The sequence below is a fragment of the Lonchura striata genome, chromosome 4 (genome assembly GCF_050655825.1).
Source record: "Lonchura striata isolate lonStrDom1 chromosome 4, ASM5065582v1, whole genome shotgun sequence".
NCBI lineage: Eukaryota > Metazoa > Chordata > Aves > Passeriformes > Estrildidae > Lonchura > Lonchura striata.
Genome location: NC_140706.1, coordinates 12,303,182 through 12,327,789, shown reverse-complemented (window position 1 = coordinate 12,327,789; position 24,608 = coordinate 12,303,182). Strand labels below are relative to the sequence as shown.

The following is a 24,608-nucleotide window of genomic DNA, read 5'->3' as shown; positions in this document are numbered from 1 at the left end:
GCACCTGTTTTATAAAGTCACTTATTCCTTAATAGAGGGGGAAGTGTCTTCTGGGAATATACACTCTGAAATTAGGATTTATTATGGGCTTTATGTACAGTTGACTTGGTTAAAAGCTGCCTTCCTGTGCAGTCACCTATCAAATCAAAAATGACAATATAAATAGATGAAGTTAATGACTATGCTGTGGAATATGGGAATAAAGCATTTGACTCATGTTAAAACAAAAGGGAAAAGGAAAGATTCAAAATATATTAACCTATTTGTGGTCAAAGATGCTGCTATAGAAGCAAGCAGTAGTGCTTTGGATGGCAATTGATTTCTCATGCTACGCTACCTGCAGAGCCCTTTTTAATGTGTATGCTGAGATGATTAGCTGTAATAAGGAGAGGCTAGGGATTAAAAGTGTAAAAATAACAGCCATTATACTTCTTAGAAGAAATTCTCTGAGGATGTGTGCCTGTGGCTCACTCATGCTTGCTTTACTACGTGATGTACTGAGCTAGTCAGAGCTTTGTTCAAGAAAGGCTTCTAACATGGCTGTTAAAAGCATGACATTTTGGTGGACCATTTTTTCTCTTCATGATTCTTTTTTCTTTCTTTTTAGAATTAGTTGCTAATGACAACCTTGACTTTCTAAAATCTTATAATATTGTATATATCAATAATATTAGGTAAGTTCATCAACTCTTGGGTTGTAGCATCCCTCTTATAGAAATTTAACATGCAAAGAAAAAAAGGAATGAAAATACCCTTTACTGATCTTCCACTTAATCTCAGAACTTAATCATACTGAATATTTTAGTACTGCTATAGCAGTGTATATGTTTAGAGCGTAGGTGTACTTCTCTTGCACCTGTGGATTTAAAACTGCAGGTTCAGGACATGATACAAGGTTATGCATAATTTTAAAGGATAGCAGCTAGTTGGAAATGCCCTTTAAGATTTATCACAGCTTCTGTTATGCAAACTGATGTAAATCTTCAATAAGAATGGAAAGTCAATAAATACTTTACTGCTGTCCTGCAAGGTCTTTGTTTGAGGGGAATATTGAGGCATTCCCCTGAATGTAGCTTTCTTAGAGAATGAAAAAAGGTTGCTCTCATAAAGTTGATCTTTGAGAAGAAATAAAGGGTGATAGGGAAGTGAACAGATAGTCTGATAAATTCCTTCCTTTTATCCTATTAGAAGAGAAAATAGGCCAAAGATTTGTTTATCTTTGGAAAATAGTATGTAACTGAACATAGATGTGTAAGGTCTGCTGTTTCTCACTTGGAAGCAGCTCTCTTCAAAGACAGAGTAGGACTTTCATCAGAGGTAGAAACTGGATAAGACCAGTTGCTAACCAAAGGTGCAGGGAGTTTACCTTGTGGAAGATGAAATGGGCCCTTTCATTACTCATCCCAGAGATGCATTACCATAGTCATGCATCTCCTATACTATCATATTCCTATACTATATATTCTTGCAAATGCTCAGAAGCAAAATAACTGAAATTGTTCCTTGCTGTCTGATTTCTGGTGGTACAGAACTTGGATGCTTTTGTAAGTAATAAAAGTATATTTAATCTCTGTTAAGTATATTTGATTTCTGTTAAGTGACAGAAACAGAGGAAAATTAAATTGTTTTTCAAGTTTAAAAATTAACTGCATCAAGCATCATTAATATTATGTCAAGAAAAAAAGAATTGTATTAATTGCCCATATAGTTTTGGTCTCCTTATATCACTTTAAAGGAAATTTCACCTAAATTCAATAAAACAGGCTGCAATAAGCAGAAAGTTTAGACAGGATTAATGACATTAGCTCTGTCTTTACAATTTGTCTTTAGGAAATATACCAAATTGATTATTGCCTTGAAGTACACTGCTCAGAGTTCAGTAACAACATGAGTAATTAAGGTGTGTAAACATAGACTTCTGTCCAAATAGCATGAAGTGCATTTATATTTTCTTATGGCCCCCTTTTTTCTCCAGAAAAATAATTATGACTAGAATAGATCAGTTCAGCTGGAAGGGACCAACACCAACCCTCTTGGCCAACAGCAATGTATATGCTGGTGGAGATTGCCAGTACCAATTTGTGATGGAGGGTGGAGTCACATGGCAAATAAAGACTAAGAAAAAACAGGGATGCATGTCAAACAAAATTTAATTAAACTCTGTAATTGCAGGTTCAGATGAACACTATGAAAGTGCTGTGAGTACTGCCATAAGATGATATAATGTATACAACAGCTTGGGAAAGGCTCTCAGTTGTTGTCTAGCCACAGTAATGTCATAGTGGGTTCAAACAGAAGTGGGAAGCTGATAGCAGAAGGTATCAGTAAATTAGGCTGGGAGAAGATACAGCAGATGTACAGTGGAGGAAAGGGCAGTCAGCAATAGAGGTGACCAAACTGCTGAGTTTGTGATAATTTCACACTGTGTATGAGCTGGCTGCTCACTGCCCAGGGGGCTCGTGGCTGTGCTGCTCCCAGAGGCAGCGTGGCCACTCTCCATGCGGGCTCTCCAAGGCTGGCTCCAGCCACAGTACCTTGTGACATGGACTTTATCCTCTGTGGCTCTTCCCTTGGTGATGATTCATGATTCACTTCAAAAAGAGAAGGCTGCCAAGATGATAAATTTAGGCTGCAGATCCTGTGTGCAAATTAATTCTCTCTCTGTGCAGTCTTTCCAATTTTCCAAAGCTCATCTTAGGAGGCTGTAGGGCAAAAAGAAGCAAAGAGAACACTATTCATACCTCAGAGCTCAGTGTATGAAATGTGTTTAATCTGCTAAAAATGGTAAAGCTCATAAAGTGCCTGGAAGTGCTCGGAATTTCTGCATTATTTCCCTAGCTTATTTTTTATTTATTTAAGATGTCAGTGCAACTACATCTGGAATATGGCCTGCCCATCTCCTACAGATGCTTTTCTTGCTCACATGGAATGAGTATGTATAAAACACTTTGTGGTGCCAGACAAAGTGTAAGACAAAGTATTTCTCTGCTTCAAAAAAGGAATGTTCTCTTGCCTAAAGTGAAAATGAAACGGAACCTCCAAAGGCATTCTCTGTTCCTCATGTACCGATCAAAGGGTATAACAGTATTGAATTATTTAAGTAACTTTCCCTATTAGACTGTGCTCTTATATTAATCATTTCAAGTGGCTCTAACCATAAAAAGTCTTAGCATATTTTAAAGACTTTGAGAATTACCGAAAGGAAAGATTTTAGGTGAGTTAAAAATTTATAGCCAAAAAAAATTTTGGAAACTTCAAATTGCATTTTTATTAAATAATCTTTTTAATCTTAAGGATGTGCTGGTTTTGGCTAGGGTAGAGATAATTTTCTTCACAGTGGCAGGTGTGGGGCCGTGTTGTGGATTTGTGCTGAACACAGGGTTGATAATAGGGAGATGTTTTTGTTATTGCTGAGCAGATCTTACACAGAGCCAAGGTCTTCTCTGCTTTTTCACCCTCCCCTCTGTCAGGGAAGTTAGAGGTGAATGGGAGGAGACACAGCCAGGACAGGTGACCCAAACTGTCAAATGGGATATTAAAAACAATGTGACATCATGGTCGGTATATAAGTGGGGTGGGGAAGAAGTAGGTAAGGGGGATATTTGGAGTGATGGTGTTTACCTTTGTTTGTCTTTCCAAATCACCATTACTTGATGGGTCCTGCTGTACTGGAGATGTGTGAGCATCTGCCTGCCCTTGGGAAGCAGTGAATTAATTCCTCATTTTGCTTTGCTTGTATGTGTGGCTTTTGTTTTTTCTATTACTCTGTCTTTATCTCAACTCATCAGTTTTCCAGCTTTTACTTTTCCAATTCACTTCCTGATCCTGCTGACTGGGGGGAGTGAGCAAGCACCTGCCTGGGGTGAAACCACAACACATAAATTAAAAAAACCCCAATCCTCTCTGTCCCCTCTCACTCCACTAAAATGCCAGGTTAGACAACTAAAGGGAGTCTAACTCAATAATTTAAATGGTCCTTTTTTTTTTTTATGCTGTGCCCCAAGAGATTCTTTAAGATTTGTTTCTTATTCCAACTCTGCTATTGAAAGTTTTATCTTAAGACCAGATGACAACTTGATCACATGTAAAGACCAGATCTTTATTAATAAAGCTTAATTAATGCAATGATTCACATAAGTATGTCAACAAAACCACAAAAAATAAAAGGCAGATGTATTACTGGCTTTCAAATTGCTAACTGTGAATATTGTCAAACGTGTTAGCAAAGCATTATGCTGATTGGATATCTAAATTTGGCTCTTACTAAGTAAGTGTCAGATCAGTAGTCTCAGCTGTGTGCAGGAGAAAAAGCTTTTTAGGTTTTCTCACCAATCTTAGTGAGAATAACAGAGGTAGGAAGTAATAAGGAAATATTCTAAATATCATACATTTAAAAAGTGATATATTGCAACATGCAATTGGAATTGAGTACTTATCAATGTTCTGAAGCTCCTAAAAACTTCTTTAAAAGAAGAGTGATTCTCAAAATGTGGTAATCTGAAGAATAAAGAGATGTTGATAAAAATCTCAAAGTTGGATGAAATGTTGATATCTGAACTATCTTGTTCTCTGAAGCTTTATTCCTAATACCTGGATATCCCTTATAGCAGTTTGTATTGCCTCCTCTTAAAAAAACCCTCTTATGATGATTGTACATATGGCCTGCTACAGTGGTCTTGTAAGGTTTTAATATCTAATCTAAATCTCATATGCTGCAAGTTATTACTTCCTGTTCTAACCCCTTTGAGTACTACAAAACATTCTATTTGCAAAATATTTTGCATATTTTGAAGTATCTTCCTTGCCAAGACTAAAAGACCAATTTTCCCACTTTTTTTCCCCTAAAATCCATGTAGATTTCGACACACTGCTCTCCACTAGACTTTATCCATGTGATTTGCCTCTTTCCAAAGTATGGACCTGGATTTTGAAGTGTGGCAGCTGTGGCCTTACAATCCTGAGTAGTGAAGGGATTACCTCCTGTATGCCCTGCATGCCACAATGGCACTTGTTTTTATCTGAAATAGAATGACATTCCTGATTTATAATATTTTAATCTACTGTAATCCCCTGTGTACTAGTACACAGCCAGTTATTCTTCCTCATTCTTTGGCTTCTTGATCCATCCTGTTACTGACCTATCCTGGATCAAAGATTAGCTCTATAAAATGTAACATACTGTGTAAAATTCTTGGGTGGCTTGGGTTTGGTTTTTTTTCCCAATTTATTTGAATCAGTGAAGAACTGTAACAGATTGTCTTTGAATATCAGGAGTAATTTTATTTAATCTTTCCTGGATCTATTAAAGTGAAGTGGATCCTGAAGTAGTATAGGGAGACAAGTAATAGAGAAATGGGTTTGAATCTCAGTTTTTGTAATCATAGAGTGACTTTTTTCAATAGTTTCCTTTGCTTTTAACAAAGTCAGCAGGAGACTGACTGAATTGTCTAATTGTCAGTAGTGAGATGTGGGAAAAGTCATAATTTGTTTGTTTTGAGCTGTGTTGATAAATTCTAATTCCATCAGAAAACTAGGTTATCTCCTTCAGTGGAATGTACCTATGAATTCTGAATTCAATACAGAATATAATGGTATCCTCTGATTAGTATGTTGGGGAAAACAGGAAAATGCGAACAGGGAACTGCAGATTTTGTCATATGCTGAAAATATGCTGGTATTCCTTTTTATGAAAGCCATTATTTATTTGTTCATCAGGAGCAGTATTTCTAGGAAGTGTATCTCAGAAGTGTATGTCTTGCTGTACCTGTGACTGATGCAAGTGCATTATAAATCAATGGAGAGAAACAAATAGTCCATACAAAAAAGCCAGATACTCTTTTGCATAGCTGTTTGGTATGGGGGGTTTCTGTGACTTTTTTTGTGGAGAGAGGAGGACATAGGAAAAAATATTACTGTAGCCTTTAATGTCAAATTCTGTGTTCTTAACTGTGAGCAATCTCAATGGGACAGATATAAGTACAAGTAACTAAGCTTAACTAAGAATATGGAGTTAACTTTTAGATGGGTTTTTGCTAGTACTTAATATATTACAAATTTTGTAAGGTTTAAAAATACCTGAAGTATTTGTGTGTCCACAAGCTTGGATGGCCTTTTCTTCAAATATATAATTTTGCCTAAAGAACAATAGTAACTTTTGCTAAATCTTTGCCTTATTTAACAAGTTGTGAAGTCCTTCAGAAGGGCAGTTAAGTAGCTCTTGCAGATAAAGAAAGAGAGCTATAGAAAAGGGCAAATTTGTGGCTTGAGTCAAGGCAGCAATTCAGTCCTGATCCCAGGCACCCTATGGGAAGGACTCATGTTGGAGAAGTTCATGGAGGACTGTCTCCTGCAGGAAGGACTCCACACTGGAGCAGGGGGAGCGTGTGAGGAGTGCTTCTGAGGAGGAGGAAGGAGCAGCAGAGATGACCTGGGATAAACTGACTGCAGTCCCCCAACCCCCGACCCCCTGTGCTACTGCAGGGAGGAGGTGGAGAATATGTGAGTAAAGTTGAGCCCAAGAAGAGGGGTGTTTTCATTATCCTACTCTCATCTGATGAATAATAAATTAAAATAATTTTCCCCCTAGTTGGGTCTGTTCTGCCTATGAGAGTAACTGGTGAGTGATCTCTCCCTGCCCTTATCTCAACCCATGAGGACCCATTGTCTCCCCTGCCCAGCTGAGTGCAGTGATAAATCGGCTGTAGCCAGCCTCTGGCATTTAGCCAGGGTCAACTTGCCACACTGAGTTTGTTAATCTGCATTATACATTAACTGTTTCAAAATTAAAATTTGCACCAGAAAGTGTGTAAAATTTCAGGCCAAAGTTGCATCAGTGTGCTACTCATCATACTAAGGCTTGCTTGGGTGCAGAAATTATGTAGTGACATATTTCTACATGCATGCCTGGGCTGGAAGGGTAGGTAAAATCAAGGGTGGTGTAATACATAAAGTAGAAAAATATCTTTTAACATTAAGAAATAAGGGGCAAGAGATTTTTGCAAGGAATTAGGATGAATGGGGCGAGAAATATATGCCAGAAACTATCAAAAGAAAGTAGGGGACAAATCAGTGCATCTTCATGCAGCTTTTGCTACTGGCACTTCACCGCTAGTGGCAGTAAACTAAGTAAACTAAGGCTGTATGTGTGCAGGGCTTTTGTCCTTCATAAAAAAGGATAGGAATAGAAATACAGGATAGGAATATAGCAGCTGTACAGCGCTTATAGAAACACACCTGGATTAAGTCTAAAAAGAATATTTCTTTTGTAGTTGAAGATGTGAATTGATCAATCTAAATATGAACTAAAATTGTGAGACTTCTGTGAGGTTTAAGCTCCCACCAGTAAATTAGCATTTCACACTATCTGCTCTCTACAGTTTCATCAAAAGACAAAGTTATTTCAGTTTCTCAGGAACCAAGTGGAATATATTACTTTTATTTACCTTGAAATAGCTGTTAAGAACACAACAATAACTATTGCCCAGCACACTTCTATCTGTTCCCAGACTTTTTGTAAGCACTCGTACCTTGAGAGTTCAGAAAAATAATTTTCTATCACCTTTTTAGAAATCATGATTTCCCTGTCTAATTAGTACAGAACATACATTTCTACAATCTAAAATAATTGCAAACGCTTTAAAGAATGAAGAGGTTTTATTGCCACCTGGTGGGAATCTTGCATGTGACACATCCTAATACCAGACAAGACAGGGAAGATGTTGAACTACCTCAAGCTGACCAACACCATCTTGCAAGAATACAGTCTAACTACATCTGGCATCATAAAAATAATTATATGATTCAATTTGCTCAGAAAAAAAACATTATTTAAAAGTATTATTAAAGAGCTGCAATCTGTCCCTACTCTCCTTTTAATGTCAGGTAAAGGTACTGTTGTTACTAAATTCCAGTTCTTTTGATGTTAATCAACACAATTGGAGTACTCGCATGTATAAATAAAATCTGAACAAGCTTTTGAATGTGAAATATAGTAGAAAAATATAATTTTCATATTATATATAATATGGCAGAAAATTGTATTTAAAAGTTTTTGGGAAGACAGCCTAATGGACAAAGAACAGAGGTTTAAATATGCATTTTAAAATGACTGTACCCTTTCTCTTTATTATTTTATGTACCTGACAATCAATAATGTGAACTTTGCCGGTGATAATTCTGAAATTCTCCATTTAAGAACTCCTTGACACAACAGAAGGAGGGCATGCCATCCAGAGAAACCTAGGCAAGTTTGAGAAGTGGATCCAGGAGAATATCATAAATTCAACAATCCAAGTGCAAGGTACTACACTGGGGTCAGGGTAACTCCTGCTATGAGTCGAGACTGGGAGTATAACTCATTGAAGAAAGCCTGTCAGAGAAGGACTTGGGGATTCTGGTGGACCAAAACCCAGACATGCCACAGCAGTGCACATTTGCAAACCAAAAGGCCAAGCCTGGCTTGAACTGCATCAAAAGAGGCCCAGCCAGGAGGCTGAGGGAGGTGCTTTCTCCCCTCTGTACTCTGCTCTTGAGAGACCCCCCACTGGAGTGTTGTGTCTAGCTCTGCAGGTCCCAAAATGAGAAGGGTGTGGACCTGTTAGAGCAGGTCCAGAGCAAGCCACAAAGAAGGCTGGAGCACCTCTAGTGCAGACAGGCTGAGAGTTGGGGTTGTTCTGCCTGGAAAAGGCTCTGGGTAGACCTTGCACCATCTTCCAGTATACAAAGGGAGCTTAAAAAAAACATGGAAACTTTGTACACAAATCAATAGTGATAGGACAAGTGGGAAGTTTTTAACTGAAAGAGAACAGGTAGATATTAGGCAGAAATTCTTTACTCAGAGGTTGGTGAGGCACTAGAAGAGGTTGCCCATCCAGCCTGGCCTTGAACACTTCCAGGAATGGGGGCTCTGGGCAACCTGGTCTAGTGGGTGGCATCCCTGCCCATTGCAGGGGCACTGGAACTAAATGATCTCTAATGTCCCTTCTGAGACATTAAAGGAATTCTAGGGTTTTAGGAGTGTGCAAAGGCAATTCACCTTACCTGAACATTAAATGTTAGGAAATGGTTACCACAGCAAGTCCTGCTTTCTGACTAAACCCCCAAAGCCACAATATGACGGAATTTGATCTGATATGACTAATAGCATATATTTCCTGTCAGGAATTAAATTTTCAATGTGACGGTTTTGCACATTTTTGAAACCTTAATTACATTTTGCATAACCTCTAGAACAGAATTCTTTTACATTAAACATTCCTAAAACTGAAATGTAGGAATGTGGGAACTCAAAATGTCTCTCAGACATTTTTAGAGGTTCCAGGCCTTGGTCAGAAGCATTCTAGACCCTGGCTGACAGCTGAAAAACAACTGTGATTTTGAGTTTGAGCCATGGAATGAATTACCAACTTTGGAGGTGGAACGAGCAGTCACAAAAGGTTAGATAGTATAGTAAAAGTAGTTACAAAGTAGAGGGGAAATTTTTTTAGTACTGTACAGGGGGGTTTTAACACATGTACAGGGGGGTTTTCACTTTGTACATGGGGGTCAGAAGTTCTAAGATGGAGGAAAGTGGGCTGAACCCATCCTTCTTCCTTCTTCTTCCTTACCTCCATGTTCTTGGTGATGTTGGCACTCACAGATTGGTTTAGAGTAGAAAAACACTTGGCAACGTAGGTAGTAGGTATTGGGGAATAATTGTAAACATGTTATACGTAATATATCATATAAAAGATAGCAGCAGCCCTGGGCGGGGAGAGACGAGGAAGACAGCAGATAGAGAGGATGCCAGGGTGTGTGTGTGCCTCTACCCAGGCCGCTGATCAAACAGCCGCAGTCCAAGAACATAATCTGTTAGATAACTAGCAATAAACTGCCTTGAGACCGAACAGCGAGAGCCTGTGGAGTTTTTCTTTGGAAGCACGGGTTGGAGGAGGAATTTCACCACTACATGTGGCCCCAAAACAAGGCTGGGGTTCTCACATAGGAAGACAGTTTTTCAGACAGCAATTCCTATGTAAAGTTTTGTGATTGCAGAACAACATGTCCACATTTGGTGCCATGTAGCAGGAGTAATCCTAGGAGGGACAGAAAATAGTTTATAGAAAAAAAACTTCCAGGGTCTTTGGCAAAGTATTGATAGTTTATATTTCAAGCCATGTGAACTTGTCTGAAAAAGGAATGGTCATCTCTATTTGTCCAAAGTAAGCCCAAGATCACTTCCTTCTGGAATGTGTGAATATGCTTACAGCTTTCATTTTTAATAGTCAAGGATTTAATTAGCTAATTCTAAATTACTCTAACTACCAAACTGCAATTTAACACTGGCAAACACTTTAATATGTAATATTTCCTACTAAATTACTTTCTATAATTATATCCTCCACTTTTTTCTCCTGCAATTTTGGAAAAATCAAACAGAAAAATATTTGCTTTAGAGCTTTTTTCCTGTCCCTATTTCATGCAAATTGTTCTGCAGAAAAGAGAAGGGAAATGGTCACTTCGGTGTACTTGGCTGAGAAAAATATATGTAATATATTGATGTCAATTCTTAACTACTGAAGTTTATTCATAGCTATAGTGTGGACAGGGTTTGAAGAATCCGTACAGTCTACAGCAGTTCTTAGAGAAATTGTTGCATCTTGGCCTTCTGATTTGTATCTTTCAGACAAAATCCACTGCAAAGTTTCAGAAAGTAAAAGCAATCTCTTGTACTTGGGAATGCTGAAAATTATCTGAAGCTGTTACCAAATGTATCAAACCATTCGTGGAGTTTTTTATAAACAAAAATCTGATCAAAATGGCACAGGAATGAAAAAATCTTTGAATTCCTTATTTGGTATGGCTAAAGGAATATTTTGGGGTTCATGTTTTGGGTTTGCTGCTCATGTTTTGCATGCTTAATGCAGTGTGTCCTACAGTCAAACAGACGGCACACACGTGTCCCCTCATCCTGGCAAAAGTATGAACACAAATGAAGCTCTTTGTGCACTGCCTTGGATCCACTGCATTGTCTCATTCCGTCACACTAGAGGTCACTGTGAGCAAAGATTAAGCTTGAAAAGGCAAGAACACTGATCAACTTACAGGCCGAAATTTGTGGCATACATTCCAATTTGAAAGGTTAATGCAAATCCATCCATGTTAAACATGTCATTTGAGGGAGGCCATGGTACTTAATGTTACTTCATTTACTGACAAACTACTTACAAACTGTTGAAGTTATTCCTATGAAGAAATCCCTAATGCTTGAATATGTCCAGTTCAATTTTAGACTAAATTTTCTCTCTGGCAACACCAAACTGATTAATGATAAGAGTTCTAAACTTTGTTGATACTTGTTTCTGTTTTATTTTGTTGATACTTGTTCCTGTTTTTTCACATATAAAATTTAAGGTACAATCCTTTCCCCCTAGGAAAACTGCTCTGCTTTCTCTAGACTGTAGCAGAACAGTGCAACTTTGATTCCAGTGCTGCTTCCAGAGTTAAGCTAAGTCCCAGTTGTACTGTGGATTAGGAACGACATCAGTAGTTGTCTCAGAGTGAAGTTGTGAACAGAACAAATCTAGACTATGCAAGGAACTGGAAGAGGAGTGGACTCCTCTTTACCTGTTCCAGGCAATGCATCCAACCAGGGCTTACCTCCCAATAGCTGCTGAGTCAGACCTTCACAGTCTCACCTGCACATGGTTGTACCTGTGCCCAGTTTTAAAAACTTTTGCTCTTTCACAGTGCCTGCCCACGATTAGAAAAGGTGGCTGAGCAGTAAATGTAAAACTGAACATCTGGTGCCATGGAAGTCACCTATGGTTTCCTTTAGTCTAGGTATTCATTTGAAAAGGAAAATGTTAACCCTTTCATCATGGCTGAGAGAGACAATGGGAGAATGAGAGTGATGCTTTTCTGTATAAAGCAGTGATGATGAACAATACTTTTGTGCTGCCACCCAGAGTATTTGGCACAAGGACAGCAGAATAAAGTGAGATAAAAAGAGCAGTGGACAGGGAATGATGCTCACATTACCTTATGTACTTTAGTGCATGAAAACAGTACTTATGTGGAAGCTACTCCAACCCTGAGGTAACAGAGGCAAATTTAATATGCAGTTCTGGAAAGAAGAGTCTTCATCATCATCTTTGCAAAACTCCTCAATTCCTATTTTTACCTACTTTCTGTGCCCACTTCTTGTTTTTCCTTCTGTTTCCTCCCACCCTTTTATTAATTCTTTCTACTGAATGCCCATCCAAATGGCACTAACATCTTAATTGTTCCCATCAAACTGTTGATTCTCTGGATTCTGTGTCCCTTGCCTCAGTATGCTTAAAGTATTCTGCTCTTCCTGACAGAAAATACTTCCCACTTTAAATTATACACTGCTTTAAAAAAATAAAAAGAAATCTGTTTTTGTGGTCCTTGGTCTAATGAAACAATATTACCAGATGCTCATGAGGGATACTGCAGCTTTTATTGCACTAATACTATGGTGATGTAATGCTTCCTTCAATTAAATTATACTGTTAAAATGGGTAGACAGAGTAAACAACAAAACCTATTATTTTGAAATAACAGCTCTTGTCTTAATTGCTAAGGTGGGGCAAGAAAAGATTATTTTTGAGACAGGTTTTACGACAGTTTACTTAGCATCACTCAGCCATTTTCATTTCCATAATGTACTACCTTTCATAACTACTGAAGATATACATGGCATTTTTCTATTAATTTTTCAGCTCTTCCCATACAAGAGCACCGCTGACAAGGTTTTTGCTAGAATTAACATATTCCAAAACCATCCAGAGTAACTGCTAAATCTGTTTCTGAGCATACCATGGACTAAAGAAATTCATTTTCAGAGGTGTTGTGAAAAACATATGGAGCTGAAGGCTATTCATTGGAATGAATCACACTTCATGCAGGTCTGTTTTCTTGGATGATCATTGTTTTCTCTCTTCCTTTTAGGAAGCATGGTTAGTTTTTCCTCTGGACTACTAAGAAACTACCTGTATGCCAGCAATGCTATATGCATGATCTCATTTCAGGTAGATCAGTTTGAGTTGAGTGATTTAAGAATAAAATGTATTTAAATGTTGCTTAGCATACTCTTTTGCTGTTACAAATTAATTTTCTAGAAGACACTTTTCTCAAACATTTCAATACTAAACACATGCCTAAATACAGAAATACAAACTTCACCACAGAATGTGAAAATGTCAGTTTATATTACACGCAGTTTAGCAGAAGCAACATATGAGTTGCTCAGATTATTAGATATCCCAAGTATATTTCTAGAACTCATTAATGATTATATAGAAAAGCTGTTAATTTCAGCCCGTATCTCAGTACTGCACCTTAGGTGTTCAGACAGCCATTTCCATTAAATTTCATCATCTCAAGTAAAAAATGTTAACAGAAATCAGCTTAAGTCCAACATCATTCTGTAAATTTTCAAAATACTTGTAAAATTATTATTGATTCTCTAGTACAGAAAGTATGGCTTTTTTCTTTTGTTCTTGTTGCAACAAGGTAGTTTTTTTTTTTAAATCTGGGCTGATAGCAACCTCATGTAGTCAAACAAGTGTGTAGTTCTGGATTCCCTCATGCAAGAGCACGGAGGCACTGGAGTCAGTCCAACAAAGGCCACTCAGATGAAGGCACTGGAGCATCTCTCCTGTGAGGAAAAGCCAAATGAGCTGGGCCTGTTATCAAGAGACTGAAATGTTATGGCAAATAGCTTAAACATTGTTATGAAGGAGTTTTGCCCATTATGGGAACACTGTATAAAGAAGCTGTGACCACTGAAGTGCACCCCACCATGATTATGCCTCCTGAGTGCAACCTTGGACTGTGAGTTAAGCAGCTAAGGGAACCTGAGATAAGGTATTGCTCAATCATCTCAGGTCTAGGGAAAAGCAAACAAGGCTGAGGGAGAACACATCCACAAGATAACCAAACCCAGCAGCTGTCCTGAAAATCATCCCTGGCTGTGCTCAGGCTGGGGAGGCCATAGCCCACAGGCTCATCTGCTGAGGCCAGGTTTGTTCAGACTACCCCCAGCCAAAGGGGGAGCAGAGTTTTGGGTGCATGGCCTAACCTCTGGTCAGAGACACTGAACACCCATCCTCCCTCACACAAACTGGCTCAGGTGCAAAACTTCCCACCCTGGGAAGCCACATCCATGGGACATTCATGTGAGGGGCAGCTGAGGGGCTGTCAGAATCCATCAGAGACCCCCAAAGTGCTCCCCAGACTGATTCCTGAGGCCTTGCAGCAGGGCACTGCATGTGATGCAAAGGGATGCAACAGATCCAGTCTGTTGCAAGACTGTGTCAAAACTGTCCCCCGCCCATCAGGGGAGATACCTGGGCATTCCCACCTGGCACAAATGTTTATCAATTCATTGAACACTATGTTTTTAGGGACCCTCACTACCAAGAAACCCAGAAGGATAGGATCAACAGGACACTACTGGGATCCAGAAGTGGTGGTATTTTTCACTTAATCTACCTCTGACATTATCTTTCTCTTCCCTTATTTCTTTGTTCTATGTCTTTCTTTCTCTTTTCTCTCTCTCAATTACTGTTAAATAAAATCCATACTACTGACTTTGGCATATGGTCACATTTGCACCTTAATTCAGGCAGAGGCATCTCATTCTAAAAGTTTTAAGAACCTGCTCATAACACCTGTTCAGCCTGGAGAAGGCTCAGAGGGATCTATCCATGTACATAAAGACCTGAAGGGGAATGCAAACAGGATGGAGCCAGGACCTTCCCAGTTAGTTAGAAGACCAGAGGAGTGAACATAAACTGAACACAGGAGGTTCCCTCTGAACATCAGGAAGCACTTTTTTTACCGGGAGGGTGACCGAACACTGGCACGAGTTGCCCAAGAAGGTGATGGAATCTCTATCCTTAGAGATCCTCCTAAAGTCACCTGGACACGGTCCTGAGCAACCAGGCCAACATGGCCTTGTATGAGCAGGAGGGAAGAGCAGCTGACCTCAGGATGTCCCTTCCAACCTCAACCATTCTACTGATGCCATGAGTCATAACTGAAATTTAAATAGGTGTTGTGCCATGTTATTACAGGGCTTCCATATTTCTTCTCTGTAACAGTAGCTGTAACAATTTGCAACTGTGATAATGCCAGATGGGAACTCATCACTTGGGATAAAGTAAAGCCAAAAAGAAATCAGTTGAATTGATAATGGAAGTTGTCATCATGTCTGAGATTGGTTTACTCTCAATAGCATTATCAGTATTTATATAACACATGTAAGCATATAAGGTGTGTGTGACAATTCCTTTACTGCAAAGGTTTAGTTGGCTTTAACTAAGAACCTAATCAAATTCAGCATTGTGCATCTTCAGTGTAGGGTGGATCAGACATAATAAATATAATAAAAGAATATTTTACATCAAGCCTTGCTGTTATGAGGGTTAGTAGCCCTGTGGCAATTTTACCCTTGAACTGGAATGGCTTCTGCCATGTGTGACTCTGCCCGTGCTGGAAAGCAGCAGGGGAGGCTTTATTTTACATGTCCTTTATAGCTGCTTTTCCAGCTACCACCCTCATTTCCACCTGTTCCCTAGGCATGTTACATCCATTAAGCACACCCACTAAATACCAAAGCAATCGCATAAAACAGTATCTTGAAGGGAATGTGAATAGCAGGGGGAGCTGATTGCAGAACTTTGTCATATCAGAGTTAAGTCATACTGTCAGTCTAAGGAAACAACAGGTAACACATGGCTGGCATTGCATATTCTGATGAAACCCCATTACACTCAGACTACAAGTGATCTTCTTAAATGTGGGTTGTTTTTTCTTTTTCAAATTTATTTTGAAATAAACAGAAGCTTAGCCATGTTTGTTTAAACTTGTTTTGCATTAAAAAAAAAGTCTAATGCCTTCCAAAGCAAGGAAATAATGATACTGGAGGCCACATTTTTATATGGAGATTAAAAAGAACTCAACAGGTGGTGACCAAAAAGATTTAACTGATATTTAAAGAAATGAAAGCTCTCCATGGTCTCCTGCAAACATGGAACTTGTGAAAATCAATGAAGCAACTTATATGAAAGACTGAAGTTTAAATTTAATCTCTTACTCTGAATTGTAACTTGTTTGATTGGAGTTTTAATTAGCAGCTATTCAAAGTACCTTGACTTATTTAAAGAGCTCGAAAATAAAAATTATTTCTAAAACGTATTAAGTTCACCATCAAAACAGCAACATACGCACATTTACAGTTTGCTTCCTGCCCAGAAGCCTTCCACCAATGTGGCAGATAGATGCAGAGGCCATTAGAGGGCATTTAGAAAAAATCAGCTACTGGGTTACCGCCCTTTTTCCCATTCCCTTCGCTCCTTTACCGAAAAACCCCGCGCTAGGCCAGGAAGGTCCGGGGCAGCACCGGGGCTGGCTGACACCGACCCCGCCACACCGCGGAGCGGAGCTGTGTCCTCACCCCGGGGCTGGCTGACACCGACCCCGCCACACCGCGGAGCGGAGCTGTGCCCTCACCCCGACCCCGCCACGCTGCGGAGCGGAGCTGTGCCCTCACCCCGGGGCTGGCTCACCCCGACCCCGCCACACTGCGGAGCGGAGCTGTGCCCTCACCCCGGGGCTGGCTGACACCGACCCCGCCACACCGCGGAGCGGAGCTGCGCCCTCACCCCGGGGCTGGCTCACCCCGACCCCGCCACACCGCGGAGCGGAGCTGTGCCCTCACCCCGACCCCGCCACACTGCGGAGCGGAGCTGTGCCCTCACCCCGGGGCTGGCTGACACCGACCCCGCCACACCGCGGAGCGGAGCTGCGCCCTCACGCCGGGGCTGGCTCACCCCGACCCCGCCACACTGCGGAGCTGTGCCCTCACCCCGGGGCTGGCTCACCCCGACCCCGCCACACCGCGGAGCGGAGCTGTGTCCTCACCCCGGGGCTGGCTCACCCCGACCCCGCCACACTGCGGAGCGGAGCTGCGCCCTCACGCCGGACCCGCCGGCCTCCGCCCGCCTTACCCGGCCCCGCCATTTTGCAGCGGCCCGAGCCCGCCCCGGTCCCGCCGCCCCTCGGCCCCGCGGGCGCGCCGCCAGCCCTCGCCCGCTGCCCGCTGCCCGCTGCCACTGCGCGGGGCGCGGCCGCACAGGGCAGTACCCCCAGTACCGCTGCTCTGCCGCCTGCCCCTCCGCCCCACCGGCCCTGAGCCTCCGCCTCCTGCCGCCGGCCCCGCCGGGGCCCGCCCCGAGAGCGCGGGGCGGTGAGTGGCAGCGGAGAGAGGAGGGGGCCGCGGCCGATGGGCGGGGCAGCGCCGCCCCCCAGGGCTGCGGGCTGCCGGCGGAGCCCCACTCGGCGTCCGGCCGCCTCCGGAGCTGCGGGAGGTTCGTCATCGGGGCTGTGCGGTGCTGACTTCGCCCGGCCGGGCTCGGTGAGCGTGTGGGGCGGGACCCCGCGCAGGACGGCCCGAGCCGCGGCCCCGCTGGGGCTCTCTGGCCTTCCGCAGAGGCAGGGCCGCCCGGGCACTCTCGGACCTCGCGGGGAACGGGGCCGAGCCCCGGCGCTCCCGAGCGGCTGGCGGAGGTGGGTGCGGAGACACCGCCGAGGGTGCGGAGTCACCGCCCGCTGGCTTGTGAACAACCCGGAGGAAAAGTTGGTGCTGCCCTTTGTAGGGCAAGCGCAGAGTGGCTTGTGGGACGGGGGCGTTTTTGCGAGCTGGCTGAGAGCGAGGTGAGCTCCTGCTCGCGGCCGTGCCGGCGCTGCCCGCTCTGGCAGGAGCCGGACCCGCCCGAGCCGCGCATCCCCCGCGGGGCGCCTCGGGCCGGCCTGGCCGCGCTCGCCGTCCCTCTTACAAAGCGCTAAGGTCAAGTTAAAACTGGAGGCACAGTAACTTTTGTGATTGTATAATGGTTAAAAATACTCATGCTGGTTTACCGGGAAGGTATTTTAATCTGTTTTCCGAGGGCTGTTTGAAGGTTGAACTGAACTATGTTGGTTTATTTATAACTTGATGTAGAAACATAATACAGAAACGCATTTACTTGTATCAGTAAAATCTTTGCTGGTTTAGGGCAGCTTAATTTTTGCAGCCAAGTTGTCAAATTACAAGCAGTATGTTTGGCAGTGCAGACATTTGCTAGTACTCTTAGCACCTTGTCATGATTTTAGTGTCCTTTGAGTGGAAGAAGTTGTTTAAGTGGTGTCTGTGGTTTTGGCTATACTACTTTCATCTTTACAAGGACATCTTCAAATTGGTATTCTGAATTAATTCTGTGCTTATACAGAATTAAAAATTATTGTTTATAGCCAGAAATAGTCTAAATTGTTCCTTGGAAGTTGGTTTTAAGCAGCAGGAGTTGCTATGTGTTTTGCTGTCGTAGTATATGCATATCTTGCTACTTTTGTCTTGTGAAAGCTAAACTTTCAGTAGGGATTTTTATGCAAGTTTGCTTATTTAGGGAACTTTTTACTGTAGAGCTGAGATCCCCTCTTATTTTTGAGAGGGCTTATAGTTAAAAGGCCCTCTGGTGTAATGCCTTTACCTCCCTGCCATGTATGAATGTTTTTTATTTTTAAGTGGGACATAAAGGTATTTAAAGTAAGCTAATTTTGAGTCATGAGCATTTAAGCTGATAATGGCTAAAATCAAGATCCTTGGTGGTGTTCCTCGTCTGATTTCCCATGCAGTCCTACATCTCCTGCTTTGCCTACTTATCATTACTACCTGTCTCCTGATTAGGTGATGACAGTTCACCAGGCCTTTGATAGAATTTTTTCTATTATTATAGACTTGTTCATAAAACGTGTGGGGCTAGTCTTTATTTCTAGCATGTATAAGTGGAACGTTTTTAGTTTTAACATTTGTTTACAGTTGTAATCCAGTTGTTATTAGTTAGTAAAAAAAGCAATCACTGTTCTGGAACAATGTTGTATATATGGTCAGACTCAGCTCTAGCTGCTCATGCTGGGAATTCCTGAAGAATGTATAGATAAATCTTGAAGTTCCTATCAGCCTTCTTGCTGTTTTCTAGGTTTTTTGTTTACCTGATTATACAAATACATTGAGATTTTAAGTTTTTATTTATTGTAAATTAATAAAAATTCACTCAGTTTTACACTGTAAACCTGTTTTCTGATAATTTATCATTATTTTCTTCTTTGGCAGCTAAAATGAATTCAGATCCTGATCTCACCTCAAGTCCCTCTCACCCCCAGCAGCATCTTGGAAGGTCCCAGCTAAATGCTGCTCCTGTGGACCATAGTGGGAACAGTCAGAGACCTGGAACATCTTCAGCAGATTCTGCAACTTCTTCAGTTCCTGGCTACTCCCGTAGCAGGGAGAAAACAGAAAAAAAGGGTAAGTATGAAAGCAATTCTTATGCAAAATCAGCTTACACACAATAACCTCCCAGTGTTTAATGTATATGTATTCAAAACTCTGTTTAAAGACACTGTAAAGTAGGAAAATAAATTTCTCTGATTCTTTTTAACCTGTTGTTGTGGAAGAGTCTTTTCTACTTCAGCTTCCTTTGTGCATATTTTCGAGTTTTCCTGTCTAATTTTTCAGGTTTGTACAAAGCAATAGGAAAAACTTCATTTGAAAAATTGGCAGGGAGATTTAATTAAATTTAGCATAATATTGTTTCAGTTTAATTTCTTTATTTAGCTAGAGCACATGCTATAACTAGAGCTTTAATATGAATTCTAATGTGGATGCATAAGATACTACTCTAATGTAGGCTGATGGAATAATAAACTGGTACATGAAGCGAAAATTGAAGTTAATATTAGCAGTAAGATAAGAATATGGATTTACAGTCATGATACACTCTGAAAGGCAGAATGATGGGGTTCTTTTCCCCCCCACTTGCTGTGAAACCATTGAGTTTCAAAGATTGTGAAAACTAATAGGATGAGAGTAAGGTCTTGTGCAAAATGTAGAACAAAAACCACTTGGCTCTTGTATTCACCTGCTGAGTTCCAGTTTTAATTCAGTTTCTAATCTAACACTTGTGCAAGATGGTCTTGTGCTCAAGGTCTAGCTCATCTCTTGCTCTTTAACTTTCTTTAAAATTGGACTTTTGATCATGAAACTGCTTATGTACATGCCCATATATTCACAAATATCAGTCTCTCTATTAAAGATAGTAAGGCTATCCAGGAGTTTAATATTACTAAATGTGTGACTGTTACAGATGCAACTGAGCTCTGTATGTAGTTCAGGCCAATATTATGGCTGTGTCAGCAAATCTGTTGTTTGTATCTAATTCATAATTGAGTGTTGGAACCGTCTGGGTTCCCTGTTCCAAATGAAGGAGAATTTTTTTGGATACCGAAATTTCTATCATGCCTCAGTGTTCAGTACCAATTTTGTCATCTAGCCCACTTGTAAAAGAATTGAGAGGTTATGGAGATTAGACACTTCTAACATTACCTACATAGTTGCTAATTTAGAGTCAGTGCTAAAAGATATGTTTTCTTTCTTCATTTTCCAGTTTCTTAGTATGCTTCAGCAAGGAAAGAATAGTAACTATCATGGGAATATGGTATGAAGTTATCTTGGCCTTAATTATACTATGATTTGGAAAAGCAATACATAGGTTTCTGTTGTTGGTGCTCACATTAATGCAAGTTTCTGGAAATCAACACAATCTATCTAGTGGTGTTTTGCACATAGGTTCTGTCAGCTATTCTTTTCTAGCTAATTCGGAAATTTTCTTACCCTACACAAATGCTGGACTTCTAAAATCACACTGATTTTTATCTTAATTCTCTTTACAGTCCTGTGTATTTGCTAATGATCTCTACCTGTGCAGCTCTGTATTAGAGATGCTGCTTATTAAAGAGGGCGTTTGAGCATTGGTGTATTCCTCATTTTCAGTTGTGACTCACTCCTGATTGCTTTAAGTCTCTTCCCATTAAAGCATTATGGGTGCCTGGTGCCACTGTCATTGTCCTTCCCATGACCTTCCTAATATACTCAAGTATTCAATGCAGCATAATGAGCTAGCATTGCCATAGTGTCTTGCTGGACTCTCTAACAGCCAAGATTTTAGTGAATTTAGATAGAAAATGTGTTCAATAATGCATAATACAGTATTTTCTTGCATGGCTTGTGGTTTTAGAGTTATGCCATTTGTCATAGTGCTAACAGTTTCTAGAGCTGAAAACTTTATTAAAAGAAAGGACATTCTGGTCATCAGAACTTAAAAATAGACATTTTATTAGGACTTTAGAAAGAACTGCAAATAAAAACACAAATTCAAAGATGTACATATGAAAGCAAATTAAAAAAAACCCTGATATATCAAACAGAAAATTGGCACTTCAGAAATTCTCAAAATATTTGAACTGACAGAGAAGGTGTTCATTGGAATCACTAGAGCCCTTACTGATAAATAACATTTGAGTTTCTCACAGGTCTAGGAAAAGTGAAGGATTTGGACTCTCAGCCAGGGCATGTTGTGGTTTGGTTGTATGAAAGCAAGTATACTCCAGACCAGATGTTCTGAGAAAGGCTGCTCTGACTTCTTTCTTGGAAGATTAAGAAGTTGGGTAATTTTCAATAGTGTCTATGATCGTGACTAACTCAGAGCAATGGAGAAGAGGGCAGAAAAGGCCAGTACAATAATATACAGAAAGCTGTCTCAAATCTTACTAAATATGTAGAAAACTCCTCTTTAATGATGACTTAAATACCTTGCTCAAATCTAAATTCCTGTAACAAATTTGTTTGTATAATTTTTTAATATAATTGGCTATCATTTGTGTTTGAGAAGGGGAAATGTACTGTGTATATCTCAATTATTTGGAAAGGCAGTTTCAGCTCAGGACTGTCTACCATATGCCCATGTGTCCTTCCTCCACAGAAGGTCACTGGTATACTGGGCTGCAATAGTTGAAACATTGCCCAGCAGGTGGAAGGAGATCCTTCCCCTCCAGTTAGCACCAGAGTGCTTCACCCAGTTCTGGACTACTCAGTACAAGAGAGATTTGGAGAGAGTTCAGCAAAGGGCCACAGAGATGATGAATGAGCTGCAGCATCCCTCCTGTGGAGACAGCTGAGAGCTGGAGCTACTCAGCCTGGGGGAGAGAAGTCTCAGGGTGGATCTGTCAATGCGCATAAATATCTGAAGGTCGGGTGCAAAAGGGATGGAGCCATGATCCTTCCAGTAGTCCCCAACACAAGAACCAGAGGCAGCTGGCACAAACAGGAGGTTCCCTTTGACCATCAGTAAACACTTCTTTTGTTTCTCCTGTGAGGGTGACTGAGCAATGGCACAGGATATCCAGAGAGGTGGTGGAGTCTGAATCCTTTGAGATACTCAAAAGCCAAATGGACATGGCCCTGGGCAGCCAACTTAGGTGCACCTGTGTGAGCAGAAGGGTTGGAACAGATGACCCCCCAGTGGTCCTTTCTAACCTCAAATTTTAGTAATTCTTGTAATATTCCTGACACCATATCTGTATTTCTGATGTATGCTTTCTTTTCCAGTTTTTGTTACTATACACTGTGTTTAAGGCATCAAAGTGAATGTTAAGTCATTTGTTTCCTGGAAGCACACATCACATCATCTATTCCTGCAGCATGATCCTTATCTTGTAGTGTAATCCAGCAAATTAATGAATGCCTTGGCTCTGACTCAGTAAAACACTTAAACACACACAATATCCTCAGCAGCACAGGTACTTCCTTTGGATCAAACTACCATTTTTTTCCTTAGGAAATTTTTAGTCTCTATTCTCCTAATGTATCATTAGATAATGTTAGGTAGTCGTGTAGGTAATGTTTATGTTATTTCTTGAATAACTTCTTTCACAGTGGTAGGTAACAGTGCTTTGAGAATTTATTGAGCAAATTCAATCTGGATTTAATGAAAAAAATAATCAATCATTAGGATAATTTATAGATACAGGTTTTGTTATGTTAAAAAAAAATGAGGGCATTCCTATTTCTACCCAAAACTCTTGCATTCTGCTTATGTATGGTTTTGGTTTTCCATTCCTTGTGTATGTAGGAATGGAGTGAATGTCAATATGTCAGCTGTCATGATTAAAAATAAATGAAAAATAAAAAAAAAAGGTTACTCTTTCAAGGATGTTCATGGACAGGGAGTTTATTAGTGAGCAAAGCATATACACTACTAATTAGGGTTCCTGAAATTTTAAAGCCATGGAGTCATCAGTATTCATGTAAGCAAATTACAGGAGAGTTTGTGCACAGCAGGGAAGACCAGTATCTGCTTGCTAGTGAAGTCTTTTGAAACAGACTAAGACTCTAATCTCATAAAACACTTTCATGCCTCTCAGGTGCACAGGCCCCTCAATTTCTGGTCCAGGTGCTACATACCCCTTTCTGGTTTCTGTGTTTCATTCACTCTGTAGAATCTCCCTACTTAAGATACAGTCTTAAAGCAATGTGAAAAGACAGGGCTTGGATGAGAGCTCTGGAGCTCCCAACACCAAATTCTCCAAGTAGTCTTACAGATATCATTCTTTCTAGAGAAACAATTTCCTCTACTTACACACTGCACAGAGCTTGGAAAAAAAGCACTTTCAACGTGGTGACTTAGTTGGCATGTGAGTATCTGTAGTACTGCTCCTTATTAATGTTTTTTGAAAGATGCCTGATCTGCAGTTGAGGTAAGTGCCCTGTATTGCTAAGTTAGAAAGTAGATCTGTATGTCCCAGGAGATGTTTTGATTCAGATGAAAGGAAAGCAGAATTGAGAGACACTTTTCACAATACAGTCGTGATCAGATACTTGACTCACATCTGGATTCAAAAAACTGCTTCAATTCTGCCACAGTGATAACTTGAACTGGATGACTCTCACTCCAGGTGAGCATTTGTTGTGCTGGAGGTTATCTGGAGGAGTTTCCATTTCTTGTAATGCTCAAGTACGTTCAAGCATGTAAAGTGTCTGTAGTAAAAATTGACTGCCAGTCAGCAGGTAAAAGAGGTCATGCTAGGGTACTAGAGAAGCTGGGGAGAAGATAGTAATTATTCATATGTGCATGAAACAGATAATTACTGGTTTATTACATCATTCATGCACATTTACTATCCAGAAAGGCTGGAAAAGAGAAATTGCAAAGCTTAAGTTGCAGTGCTTGAAGGAACTAGTTGGGGGTTTTTGTCCATGTTTTTGCTGTAATCTCTTGTTCTGGAATTGAGAACACATGGGAAAGTGTTTGTACAGAGAGCTTTGCAGACAGGAATCAATTTATTACATTTTGTTTGTAAATATACAGAGTTCTATACTTAGGTTATGAATGTTTTTTGTACTTCTAGGAAGAGAACTATTTTATTGACTGACTTCAAATTTGTAAATAGTAAAAAAAAAAAATATCTTTTAAACAGTTTACAATGCATTGCAACAATTTATAACAGTCTGTCTCCAAGGTATTGCCAAATGATAGCTATCAAATAGGGAATCTTTCTAATTTACAAATATTTTCCAAGTGTTACCCCCTTCCACTTAATGTTATGAAGAACCTTTGCTTCAGAGCTCTGTTTTAGCATTTCTGTGTCTTTACTTTTTGGCAGTTAGTTATTACAGAATAACTCTTGAGGCAAACTGAAATGTTTGTGCAAAGTTTGAAGAAATCTCAGAA

General features: G+C 40.5%; 1 protein-coding gene and 1 long non-coding RNA gene across 5 annotated transcripts in view; one reads left to right on the top strand and one right to left on the bottom strand.

The window, feature by feature from the left end:
* Positions 1–2,132: 2,132 nt before the first annotated feature.
* LOC144246209 (uncharacterized) lies at positions 2,133–17,128 on the bottom strand. Its single transcript, XR_014954703.1, has 2 exons — positions 13,551–17,128; positions 2,133–3,857 (listed from the first exon to the last, which is right to left on the bottom strand). It is a non-coding gene; the product is annotated as an uncharacterized LOC144246209 (long non-coding RNA).
* Positions 17,129–17,283: 155 nt separating this feature from the next.
* WFS1 (wolframin ER transmembrane glycoprotein) overlaps positions 17,284–24,608 on the top strand; it is a 32,218-nt gene continuing 24,893 nt past the window's right edge. The window contains exons 1-2 of one of the 4 annotated variants that reach the window (XM_021550663.4): positions 17,284–17,375; positions 19,157–19,348. In XM_021550663.4, coding sequence (XP_021406338.2) covers positions 17,291–17,375; positions 19,157–19,348 — 277 coding nt within the window. In that variant the 5' untranslated portion in view covers positions 17,284–17,290. Of the gene's footprint in view, positions 17,722–19,156; positions 19,349–24,608 lie in introns of all 4 variants that reach the window. The other 3 variants (XM_021550662.3, XM_021550664.3, XM_085577655.1) reach the window with 3 other exon arrangements.